Source organism: Amphimedon queenslandica, unplaced genomic scaffold (assembly GCF_000090795.2).
Source record: "Amphimedon queenslandica unplaced genomic scaffold, v1.1 AMPQUscaffold_13291, whole genome shotgun sequence".
Taxonomy (NCBI): domain Eukaryota; kingdom Metazoa; phylum Porifera; class Demospongiae; order Haplosclerida; family Niphatidae; genus Amphimedon; species Amphimedon queenslandica.
This window is the reverse complement of record NW_003546473.1, coordinates 57,408-70,101: the sequence shown is the minus strand read 5'-3', so window position 1 is coordinate 70,101 and position 12,694 is coordinate 57,408. Positions and strand designations below refer to the sequence as shown.

Below are 12,694 nucleotides of genomic sequence, written 5' to 3'. Positions count from 1 at the left end.
CTATAATGGAATGGATTAATCACCAGTCTGCCTCAAATGACGTCACGTTTAGCCACACCCACCGACAGGAAGTAAAATGGCAGGAAGCAAAAAGGGCATTTTTGAAAGCTCATATCTCAGTGAATAATTTTTTTTGAACAATGGGAGCTGTCATACTTCATTAAAAAGTTCAGGCAATCATATTAAGCCAATAAAATAAATACCTCAAAAAACCATTTCAGTTACCCTTTAAATTCCTTGAAAATCAATATAATACGGTACAAGATGGCAGATTAGTGGAAATTCGCGAAAATTAATTCCGCAAGCTTCCGGATATGGGTCATTCGCGAAATTTATTATCCTCGAAAAAAACCCGCTATACGGTAATACTCAAAATTATTAGATCAAATTTTTTACATGTATAATTTTTAAAAGTTGCTCAAAAATTGTGCCAAAGACACAGCTATAGTATAGGTTGTTATGTAATCTTCTGATATTTATAAATATTCTATTTAGTGCACGTACAATGATATTTATGTACATGTTCCGTATACATGGTACATGTACTTTTGTAGAGGTAAAATTTTTACAAATTGCTAAATTTGCTTCCATGTGCCATTGAGAATATGAATAATGGTATTACAGTAATGGTTCTACATGTATGATGGAAAATGGTTATCAAAATCCTAAATTTGCCAAATGTACGTACCAGTATCTTAATTGTCTTTGAAAATGCATTTTAAAAATCAATAATTGGGCGAAGCCCACTAGTTCGAGTAGAGTATGTTTGTCTGTCTGTCTGTCTGTACACGTACGTCACCCCTATTTATCCGTATGAAAAATTTTCCTATTTTAATAACTTAATCTTAATCTTCTTTGAAAACGGGCGTGGTCACAGTGAAATAAAATGGCGCCAGCTATCAATTATTCATTGTTCTTCATGTTCTTGACCTTATAAGTTACAAGTCACTCACTTGAGTCAGCAAGAATGCAAGAGAAGTCTCTACTGTGAGCTTGTAAAGCCTCCACAACTACTGACATAACCTATGACTGCAGTTACTGTCTCTGGCTTCCAACACAACTTTTTTGCTGCAGAATGTGATAAACTGATAAAGAAAATTTGTATTTCCAAGCATGATAACTTCATTACAAACTTACAAACTACTGTATTTACTCATGTACATGTACAATAATGTAGCTCTATACCATATAACCTTTAAAATATAGCGTGGCTAGGGGGCTGAGCCCCTTAATGTTTTACATTCGTCTAGTAATATTATTATTATGTTATTATCATCATTAGGGTCATCCTGATCTTGATGGTTTGAAAGCTTCTCATCTCCAGTGGTTGCTTGATTCAGGACAGGAGGAGAGAGCTGGTGAGATGAGAGAGAAAGAAGGTGACCTTCATTCTGCTGTCAACCTCTACATTAAAGCTGGTTTACCTGCTAAAGCTGCCAGACTAGTTACACAGCATCCAGTAAGAAATACAATGTTGAATGATGCCTATCTTCATGTACATGTAGCTACATAATTTATGCACTGACTTTTTCTATTTATCTTTAATGCTTGCTAACTGCTATGAGCAAGGCAACTTTAATTGCTTCAGAGTAATAAAACTATAGAATAGCAAGCCAAAACCTATAGAATTTTCTTCCATTCCAATTCTGAGCTACTCTGTACAGTCATGCATTACTAATGTGGTACGACTATATTCAAGATCTACTCTGTCTATTCTAGACATGTACATGTACATTGCTTTGCTTGCTTAGGCTCATCCCTTAATGTTTTACACTTGTCTACATGTAGTTTTAATGATTTTAATGTTGGTACAGGAGTTGAGTGGCCAGTTGGATCTGTTGCAGCAGTTAGCCTCATCGCTGATAAGAGGTGGGCTCTTTGAAAGAGCTGGTGAGTTGTTGGAACAAGCTCGTCTCTATCAAGAGGCAATGGAGGCCTATAGGAGAGGAGGAGCATTCCGTAAAGCAATAGAACTGGCCCGAGGTGCGTTCCCTAATGAGGTGGTATCACTGGAGGAGCAGTGGGGGGATCAGCTCTGCTCACAGAAACAGTATGAATCAGCTATACTACACTTTATTGAATCAGGGAATGTCATGAAGGTATGATAATATTGTGACCTACAGTACTACATAATAGTATGTGTATATGCATGTACATGTACATATACATGTACATGTACATACATGTATGTACATACATGTATGTACATGCATGTACTTGTGTACATGTACATGTACTTATTATACACAGGCTGGCATGTACATGTACATATAGCTTTATGTACATAAACTCTTACGATGCTTTTATTTGTACAATCTTATATCACTAACACAAAAATTTGTACATGTAATAAAATTTTACATGTAATAAAGTTCTACATGTACATTTATATTTATTTTATTAATTTCCTTATGAAGGCTATAGAGGCAGCTATACACGGGAGGCAATGGAGCAAAGCAGTTCAAATTGTAGAGACACAAGATCCATCAGCCACTGAAGAGTATCACAAGCAGATTGCTGACCATTATGCATCAATCAAGAACTATGAGGTACATTTAGAGAATGTTATACTATGAACATGTTCTATCTCTACTTAAATGGCAAGAAGAATGATTAGGAGAAAATTCTCAATTTTTATAATTTTTCTGATACATGTACATGCATGTGCATGTACATACACATAATTATTCTTATGTTGTGTTGCAAGTTTGAACTGATTCTGATCAAAATTAATTTTTTATGAATAATTACATGTATATACATGTACATGTACATGTACAATGTGCATGTACTGTATTGTAGTGCTTGTCACTACAATACAAAAAATCTAAAAGAATTTTAAAAAATAGAAAAAATTTTAGTGCTTGTCAGCTCATGAAACTCATGCTGTTTAGCTCACTTAGCATGCTTTCTAGGGAACCATGTACAGGCACATGTACAGGCACATGTACATGTACATGTACATGTGCAGGTACATGTAAAATACATGTAACTACATTTTCCCCTTATTAATTTCCCTCCTCTTTTTCTCCTCCCACCTTACAGCTAGCTGAAAGCTTATATGTGAGAAGTGGTCAGTTCAAAGCAGCAGTGGAGATGTACATCAAGTCCGACCAGTGGGAGCCAGCATACAGGATTGCTGTGGACTGCATGGGAAGTGATGAAGTTCACGGACTCTATTTAGCTAAAGCAGAAGAGCTTGAGACTCAAGGGAGACTGAGAGAGGCTGAGAGACTCTATATACTAGTGAAGGAACCTGATCTGGCCATTAGCATGTATAATAAGTGTAAACAGGTAAGGAGAGAGAGGGAGAGAGAGAGGGGGGAGGGAGAGGGAGGAGGGGGGGAGAGGGAAGGAGTGACATGTACATGTACAGTATGGGGATATGAGGAGTATAAGGAGATTTTTTATAATGGGAGAGAGAGAAATGAGAAAAATCAATAATGGTACAAGTACATACATGTACATGTAGTATTTTAGATGGGTATAATCATTATGCTATTACTGTTTCTTTCTCTCTCCTAACTGGTTCTCCTTTTCTTTCTTTATTCCTTCCTGTTAGTATGAGCCAATGATGAAACTAGTTGCTACATATCATCCTGACATACTACCTGATACACACTTACACCTGGCTAAGGTAAAGGGTACACTGAATGTGATATACATGTAAATGTACATGGACATGCTGTAACATACATCAAAAGCATTATATACATGTACATGTACTTTTACATGTACATGTACATGTACTTTTACATGTACATGTACTGTACACATACATTTTATGTACTGTATGTTAATGATTTGATGCTCTCCCAATGCAGGAGTTGGAAGCTGATAAGCAGTACAGGCAAGCTGAGAACCATTATGTTCAAGGGAATGAATGGAAGTCGGCAGTTAATATGTACAGGACTCACAGCCTATGGGATGATGCTTATAGAGTGAGTGTATATACATACATGTACATGTACTTAATATTCATGGTTCTTTTAGGTTGCAAAAGCTCATGGCGGCAGTAATGCTGCTAATCAAGTAGCTTATCTCTGGGCTAAGAGTTTAGGTAATAATGTACATGTTATATTATTTTGTACATTTTATTGTTTTTGATTATTGTGTCCACGTAAAACACTTGTACATGTACATTTAATGTACATGTACATTTATATATGAGACATGTACATGTATGTGTATTTATTACATGTACACATGTACATTGTAGGTGGTGATTCTGCCGTCAAGTTATTGTCAAAGTTTGGTCTCCTTGAAGCTGCTGTTGATTATGCGACTGAAAACTAGTAATACCAATAATAAATGAATAATAGTAATGTTGAACTCATTTTATTTTTGCTTTGTTTTAGTTCATTTGATTTTGCTTTTGAGATAGCAAAGGCTGCTTTAAAGTCAAAAGTGCCTGAAATTCATTTAAAATATGCAATATATCTTGAGGATGAGGTATTTTGTTAGTCACTATACACAGCACTGTTAGTGTGTTCATGTTGTTAGGGTAAATTCAGTGAAGCTGAGTTGGCATTTATTAGAGCTGGAAAACCAAAAGAAGCTGTTCTTATGTAAGCTATGCATATACCGTACGGTTGGTAAATTTCGTGGGGTATTAATTTTCGTTAATTTCGTGGTTAATTTTTATCCACGAAATTTTAACCCCTACCCACCCACACATAAAAACTAATTAACGGGCCATGCAGAGCTCTAACTACCATTTCCAAGCTAGTGGAGGAGCCAAAGTCTTTGTCTATTACTCCACATTCCACTATAAGCCATGTGTTGGAAGCTAGTCCAGTAGATCTAAGTGAAAAGAAGTTTGCTAACTGCCATCCACGAATATTTGTACCCACGAATATTAGCTTCTAAGGACATTTTGGAGAAAACACGAAATTTTGGACCCTCGAATATTACCAACCGTACGGTACATGTACCTGTTTAATAATGATTGGAAATTTTATGAATTTTATTGTATATAATGTGACCATAAATGTACACATAGCTATAGCCTAGTGTGTGAGGGGATTTTAAGCATTAATTATTTTACTCTTGCTTTCAGTCTAACATTAGATATTTTACCTATACCTCTCTAATGAAGCCTTTAGCTGCTTATTATCTGTTTGTCTGTCCACGTGCTATTGCAATACTCATGCGTGTACAGTTGCATACAACATTACCTTATGCTACGTAGAAAGTTTAAGCCAATTCCAATTTCAATATTTCAAGTTATGGCCATTTAAAAAAATGGGCCGATTTTTGAAAAATTCTCTGGTTTTTTCCGAAAAATGGCTCCGAAGTCACCCCCAGTTTTTATTACATTTTTTGATGCATATTGATGTCCTTATGCTATGTAGAAAGTTTGAGCTGATTCCGACTTCAATTTTTCCAGTTATGGCCATTTAAAAAATGTTCCAATTTTTGAAAAAATCCCTGGTTTTTTCCGAAAAATGGCCGAAAAATGGCTCCGAAGTCACCCCCAATTTTTATTACATTTTTTGATGCATATTGATGTCCTTATGCTATGTAGAAAGTTTGAGCTGATTCTGATTTCAATTTTTCCAGTTATGGCCATTTAAAAAATGTTCCAATTTTTGAAAAAATCCCTGGTTTTTTCCGAAAAATGGCTCTGAAGTCACCCCCAATTTTTATTACATTTTTTGATGCATATTGATGTCCTTATGCTATGTAGAAAGTTTAAGCTGATTCCAACTTCAAATTTTCAAGTTATGGCCATTTTTTAAAATGTGTCAATTTTTGAAAAAATCTCTGTACTATAGCCCATGGTTTTTTCCAAAAAATGGCTCCGAAGTCACCCCCAATTTTTATTACATTTTTTGATACATATTGATGTCCTTATGCTATGTAGAAAGTTTGAGCCGATTCCGACTTTAATTTTTCAAGTTACACGTATGTCCATCTAAAGAAATGTACCATGTGCACTATTTTTGGATGTTATAACATGTAATGTACCGTCTTTATTCTTATCATTATTATTAAAGGTATGTTCATCAGCAAGACTGGGATGCAGCTCAGCATGTAGCTGAGGAGCACTCACCCGAGAGTGTACCTGATGTACTCATTGGGCAGGTAATACACCTTATCATGCACTCCATTGATGTACTCTTGTACCTTGTGGTGATAGGCTAGGGTGGCTTTCCAGAAGAAGGACTATCAAAAAGCTGAGAGTTATTTATTGAGAGCTGATCGTCCTGACTTAGTGGTATCTCAGTATAAGGCAAGTACTGAATAATATTAGAGACACAAAAATGAGAGAGAGAGAGAGTACATTGTACATGTAAAGTATATCCATTTAAAATTTTAAGATACATTTACATGTACTTGTACATTGTATTTGCCAATTTATATCACAGTACTTTGAAATATACATGTACATGTACATTGTACATGCATGTACATGTACTTGATAAACTGATTTGTAATGTGTATACTTTGGTATGATTCTATTATCTTTTCTCTCAGGATGCTGAAATGTGGAATGATGCTCTGAGGATTATTAAAGAATACCTGCCTCATAAAGTAAGCACATATAGTAGTGTGAGTTATTGACTTATTGTTCTATAGCTTGATGAGTTTCAAAGGGAAATGGCTGCCAGGAGTGGAAAGTAAACTATATTCTACATTTGCTATTGAATTTTATCTTTTCCTTCTGTGTTTTCTTTGTTTCATCTTCATTACAGGAATTATCAGGATCTTCTCTCTCAAGCAAAGACATGGGAGAGCAGTGGAGAGTACAGCAGGGCCATCAGTACCTACCTGCTACTAACAGTACAGAACTGTGAGAATCAGGATATACTGATACAGAGCTGGAACAAAGTACTAATCATGATATAATGGGCATATCCTAATAATGAGCCTCATAATTTATGTTGCCATGCTTTATTTTTATTCTAAAATTTTCCAGTTTTTTTTACAAATGTTCATAGCTCAAATATTTCATAGCATAAGGACATTAATTATGTACATGTATCAGAGCATTTAGGGTATAGTTACATATTTACATTGTACATGTACATGTACATGTATAGTATGCCAAATTGCCAATGTTTTAGTGAATGGGCTTCTATTTGAAACCTCTTTATAGTTAAGAATATAATGTAATGGACATTAATGCATATACATGTACATGTCAATTTACAGTGATTGTGTCATTTGTACATGAGTATGTAATATTAATGATGTACATTTTATTAATGATTGTTGTATTGTGTAGGCTGTTGATTTGTGTGTTAAGTTTGCTCGTGAAAAAGAAGCTGATGTGGTGAAGCTTGTCTGCGATAGACTAGCTAACATTAATCGCTACAGTGAGGTAAGACTGTCCTCTATTTATTATTTACATGTAGTTTAAAATAGCTTTATTCCTGTGGGTAAAGTCCCATTCAATGTTTTGTAATGTTTATACTCTCCATGTACATTATGTACCTTAATTTAGTCAGGGTTTCCCACTACAATACAGTACATGGCATTTGGAGCAACTTCAAAAATTCACAAAAAATTTGGAATCAGCTTAAAGTTGATGCACAACATGAGGACATGTACACATGTATATGTATCAGAAAAAATACAAAAATGGAGAATTCTCTCTTTTTAGTCATTTTTGATGAAATTTGACTGAAGACCAAAGGCTTGGTTCGACCAGATTTTTGAGCAACTTTAAAAATTCATAAAAAACCAAATTTAATCCAAGTCAGCTTAAACTTTTGACGCAGCATAAGAACATGTATATGTATTAGAAAAAATTATTAAAATGGAGACTTTTCTCCTAGTCATTTTTGACTGATGACCAAAGGCTATAGCCTTTGGTCATTGGCCAGATTTTGGAGCAACTTCAAAAATTCATATAGAATCCAAATTTTATCGGAATTAGCTCAGAAAAAAATTATAAAAATGGAGAATTCTCTTCTAGTCATTTTTGACAAAATTTTGGTCACTGGCCTGATTTTAGAGCAACTTTAAAAATTTATAAAAAGTCTGAATTTGACCAAAATCAGCTCAAACTTTTTACACGACATAAGAACATGTATATGTTTCAAAGAATGTAATGAGAATTGAGAATTTCATTTTCCCCGGGATATTTTGTTGAGCAACTTTGAAATCCACTGACAAGAATCTAAATACTATACCAAAATCATGTGGGAAACCCTGTGTACATTTCTTATAATAGTGGCAATCTGTAATGCATATACACGTACATTTATTAAATTATGTATGTATTAATTCAATTACTTTCCTTTTCTTTCCTCTTTTGCACATAAAAACAATCACACACACACACAGGCTGGTGAGCTATTTATTAGTTCTGATATGATAAAGGAAGGAATTGATATGTTCATATCTGGAGAAGAATGGGAGAAAGCTAGACATGTAGCAAAAACTATAGCACCAAGGTATGGTAACTGTAACTGGGTTCACCCTACTCTTCATGCTCTCTCCTCCCTCTCTCTCTCTCCCCTTCCCTCTCTCCCCCCCTCTCTCTCTCTTCCTCCCTTTCTCTCTCTCTCCCTTTCTCTCTCTCTTCTCTCTCTCTTCTCTCTCTTTCTCTAGGTTTGAGCAGTATGTTGAAGAAGCTTATATTGATTTCTTAAAAGAGAGGAACAGACCAGAAGAGGTATTTGTGTACATGTACATGTATGTATAATTATATGCATTGATTATGTGGCTATTGTTAACAGATGCAGCGTGTTGATCCTGATGGTGCCCTTAAGATGTACATGCAGTCAGGAGAATGGGACAAATGCTTACAACTAGCCAAGGAACTGGTAAGCATAATATAATGCCCATACATTTATATGTACAAGTACAGTATATTTAATTTTATGTATAATATACATGTACATGTACTTGTGAGTGTTCAGTAATGGGTATAGTTCACTAAAGTGGTTTATTTGTTATTTCAGGTGCAAGTAGTAGGCTCTAAAGCCAATTGCTAATATTTAATTATAGTATACATTTGTATCTCTGTCTATCTCCTCAGGGTCCCAGTGTATTATTCAAATATGTGGCATTATATGCAGCTCATCTGATAAAGTCCAATGCTTCATTGTCAGCTCTTAAACTCTTCACTACATATGGGGCTCCTCCTTTACCTCAGAACTTTAACATATACAAGAGGCTCTGCATGGAAGTGTTTGGAGAGAATCTTGAAGGAGGGACAGCTTATCCAACCTACTCTAGTCTCAGGAATATGTTATTCTCTATTGTAAGTACCTGTTAGTATACAGTACTGTATATAGTAATGTGCATACATTCTTACTCATGTACATGTATATCTTGGAAAAATTCCAATTGTAAATTTCTGCTATAATTCTATGGAATATGGACACATACAATACACACAAGAATTTATACATACATTTACATGTACATGTACAGTGTACAGAACAATGAATGAGTACATGTGTTTATGCATATTCACTTAGTGCACTGAGTTTCCAATGTACAATGTATTATTGAATAACATACTTGTATGCTGTTGTATAGACATATTATGTATTATTGTGTCATTATTTCTCATGCTGTTCCTTCTCCCTGGCAGGTTGATGAGCTATCACGTACATCAGAGTCTGGCAGTTTGAGTTGTAGAGAATTTGAGCAATATCTATTGGTATCACATTATCTTGCTACTCGATCAGCTTGCAGTAGAGTACCACAGCTGAATGGTATAGTTGCTAAGATATCAGTATCACTCCTACGACACACTGATGTCATACCTGCTGATAGAGCTTTCTATCAAGCTGGGATGTACTGTAAGGTCAGTATTATAGAGTATGGTAGGAAAAATAGAGGAGAGAGATCGAGGGAGAGTAATGATACCATACTCACCCCAATTAATGCACCCTCCTATTTATTACACCTTTACATGGCTTTAATAATAAAAACTTAGCCTCCTGGTCAAGATAATTATATTATTGGGATGTACATGTATGTTGTAATTAGACATCTGTTACAGGCATGTACATTGCTATGCACCTCCATCTCCTCCAGCTTTCATTCATAACTGTTCCTATCTAAATAATGTAATGTAATCATTTATCAAGAGGTTTGTTAATTGGACCAGTATGGTAATATTATTTGTGCGCCAAAATATTTGGATTGTGCATGCACCTGTACCTATTTAGTGATTAATTGTGTTCTATCAATAGGCAGTTGGATTGGAAAGCATGGCATTTATATTCTATAACAGATTCCTGGATCTCAGCGAAGTAAGATCTTGTTAATAGTATAACCAACAGTATAGCTATGATGATATATATTTTTTCCAATCTCAGGCTATTGAAGAAGGTTCATTGGATATGATTGATAACAGTGATTTTGTTGATACTGATATTCCATTTGAAGTACCACTGCCAGAACAACCTTTCATGACAGTAAGGAAACATACATGTACAGTACAGCTGAATCTACACTCTCATTAACATGTATATCCTATACTACAGAAACTTGTTGTAAGAAGTTGTTATCAAACTACTATAGCTCACTCTCTATTATAGATAATTTTTATGCCCCTTATGTCAATTATTTTTGCTTCATGTTCACACTATACAAACACTTAGCATGCATGTATGTACATGTACATGTACCTATAGGATTACATTATAAAGTGCTTCTGTTTGTTACAGGAGGATAAACGAGAAGAGATTAAGGAATGGGTACTGGCCCTCTCCATGGACAGACAGGTGACTCATAACAGGAATTAATCCATTACCTTATTCCTTTAATCATGCAGGTGGAGCAAACACTACCACTTGATGATGAGAGACAGACTTATGTTGCATCACTGACATCACCTCATACTGGAGTCACTTCATTACCTTGCATTGTAACAGGTCCGGTACTAAGATACATGTACATTTACATGTGTACCTTTAGCCAAATATCCTCTGGGCAACTTTGTTGTTTGGTATATGTACACGTACTTTATTTTCTGATGTGCAAAAAATCCTTTTTCTGGCAGCCAAGTGTCTCAGTAGAGATCAAAGTATAACCACAGAGTTGCCTTACTTACTTGCCTAGGGGATGAATTTGATCTAATCTATAAGTTGCCTAGGGGATGGATTTGATCTAATCTATATGTAAACTGTCTGGGATGCAATAATTATGTATGTGTGTAGGTTATCCAGTATTGAAGCAAAAGGTTGAGTTTAAACGAGGTGGGAGGTGTGCTAACAAAGGGGACTGGACCAAGTTTGTTATGAATACAAAGGTCAGAATTATAAAGTCAGGAAACTGAAAATAATTTCTCTCTTTCTCTCCACAGGCATCTCAAAATGAAGAGTGCTTGGATGTTGTTCATTTTATAACCAAGTGGTGCGGTCAACCTCTTAATCCAGCTCACACGTTCTAAGACATAAAAGTTTACTATAGTAAATGGTGCATATCCCATTAGCAGATACATCACTTAATATTATTTTATCAAAAAAAGTTTTTTAAAACATTGCAGCAAAAATTAATAATTATGTTTCAGAAGTAGAAGTAGCCTCACAGAGTACTCCTTATTTCAGGCATCTGGTGCTAGCTATATGCATGTTTCCATTTTCCCATCCTTTTTCATTTGAACTGACTTGGGATCACCTGCCACTTATTCCTAGGTTATCCTTAATAGCTTTTTTAATAATAATAATAATAATTGTGCTGAAGACTCAGTTGAAGACATCTCCTGATTCTCTTCACTATATTATGCTCTACAGCCCTTGTTCAATGTAGTGACTGGTGAGGCTCAGGGGAGACCAATCAATGATTTTATGTAGCTAATCTATATAGGCTTTACCCAGTGCCCACAGTTACTCCAGGCTTGATAATATTCATAACTTCAGCTCTAGTGGTGTATCAATCATTAACTTAAATTGAATTTTGAAATTATGTCACTTGCTGTCAGCATGCAATCTGGTAAATTATTTTGTCATAAAAATGAAACAAGCTTGCAAGAAGAAACAAAAAAAAGAATGCATTTTGCAGCAATATAAAATTAAAATATCAAAACTATCTAAGAGTAGCATTACAAAAGTATGATGAAAAATACACACTTAATTCAGTTGCAATAATACTTAGAAATAAAACACTCAAGCTACTTTTTAAAGTAAAATTTTCCTCTCAAAGTGCTTCTGATTTCGGGCATTTGATGATACTTGTACGACATTTCATAATCAATTGGATTCCCTGATACTTCGTAATTTACGAGAAGTAAGAGTTCATCAAGACTAAACCTGGAAGAATATTTGGGATCAAGAAATTTACACAATGCTTTTATATATTGTGAACCAGTTTCGACACCTCTTGTAGCAACGTTACCATCAGAAGTGCTAAAACCAATCAAGAAGTCGGCCTCTGGTGGTAATGCTCGAAAACCATCAGCAACCATCTTTTCTTCTTTATTTGGAGGCAATGGCACAGACGAATCAGCAGCTATAGGCTCTGGTACTTTAGTCCCTCGACAAGCTTGAAAGAAAAATATTTTGGGCTTTCCACGAAGTGCTGAACATTCCTTAGAAATTACACTTTTAGCCAATTCAGGCACAGTAACAGTTTCACCATCGACTCCTTCAATCCCCTTTGGATTACCATGAGAAAGAATGCAACATATGAAACTATCATGTTTCTTGGTTACTGACCCAGCAGCAATTCCACCAACTTTTTTCTTTATTTCTTCAGCCGTTAAGTCTTCTTGAACTACCACTGA

At 35.2% G+C, this 12,694-nt stretch overlaps 2 protein-coding genes across 3 annotated transcripts in view; one reads left to right on the top strand and one right to left on the bottom strand.

The window, feature by feature from the left end:
* LOC100637800 (intraflagellar transport protein 172 homolog) overlaps positions 1–11,459 on the top strand; it is a 25,198-nt gene extending 13,739 nt beyond the window's left edge. For both annotated transcript variants that reach the window (XM_011406982.2, XM_019999064.1), the window contains 27 exons: positions 1,283–1,459; positions 1,815–2,099; positions 2,418–2,549; positions 3,046–3,294; positions 3,563–3,637; positions 3,825–3,941; positions 3,994–4,060; positions 4,220–4,295; positions 4,359–4,452; positions 4,504–4,568; positions 6,000–6,087; positions 6,143–6,235; positions 6,481–6,537; positions 6,583–6,623; positions 6,699–6,834; positions 7,232–7,327; positions 8,296–8,405; positions 8,563–8,626; positions 8,691–8,777; positions 8,993–9,217; positions 9,554–9,769; positions 10,161–10,220; positions 10,287–10,385; positions 10,638–10,694; positions 10,745–10,844; positions 11,130–11,221; positions 11,276–11,459. In XM_011406982.2, the coding sequence (XP_011405284.1) occupies positions 1,283–1,459; positions 1,815–2,099; positions 2,418–2,549; positions 3,046–3,294; positions 3,563–3,637; positions 3,825–3,941; positions 3,994–4,060; positions 4,220–4,295; positions 4,359–4,452; positions 4,504–4,568; positions 6,000–6,087; positions 6,143–6,235; positions 6,481–6,537; positions 6,583–6,623; positions 6,699–6,834; positions 7,232–7,327; positions 8,296–8,405; positions 8,563–8,626; positions 8,691–8,777; positions 8,993–9,217; positions 9,554–9,769; positions 10,161–10,220; positions 10,287–10,385; positions 10,638–10,694; positions 10,745–10,844; positions 11,130–11,221; positions 11,276–11,362 (3,045 nt within the window). In that variant the 3' untranslated portion in view covers positions 11,363–11,459. The remainder of the gene's footprint in view (positions 1–1,282; positions 1,460–1,814; positions 2,100–2,417; positions 2,550–3,045; positions 3,295–3,562; positions 3,638–3,824; positions 3,942–3,993; positions 4,061–4,219; positions 4,296–4,358; positions 4,453–4,503; positions 4,569–5,999; positions 6,088–6,142; positions 6,236–6,480; positions 6,538–6,582; positions 6,624–6,698; positions 6,835–7,231; positions 7,328–8,295; positions 8,406–8,562; positions 8,627–8,690; positions 8,778–8,992; positions 9,218–9,553; positions 9,770–10,160; positions 10,221–10,286; positions 10,386–10,637; positions 10,695–10,744; positions 10,845–11,129; positions 11,222–11,275) is intronic.
* Positions 11,460–11,983: 524 nt separating this feature from the next.
* Positions 11,984–12,694, bottom strand: part of LOC105313498 (caspase-3-like) — a 2,413-nt gene continuing 1,702 nt past the window's right edge. The window contains exon 5 of the mRNA XM_019999056.1: positions 11,984–12,689. Coding sequence (XP_019854615.1) covers positions 12,083–12,689 — 607 coding nt within the window. The 3' untranslated portion in view covers positions 11,984–12,082. The remainder of the gene's footprint in view (positions 12,690–12,694) is intronic.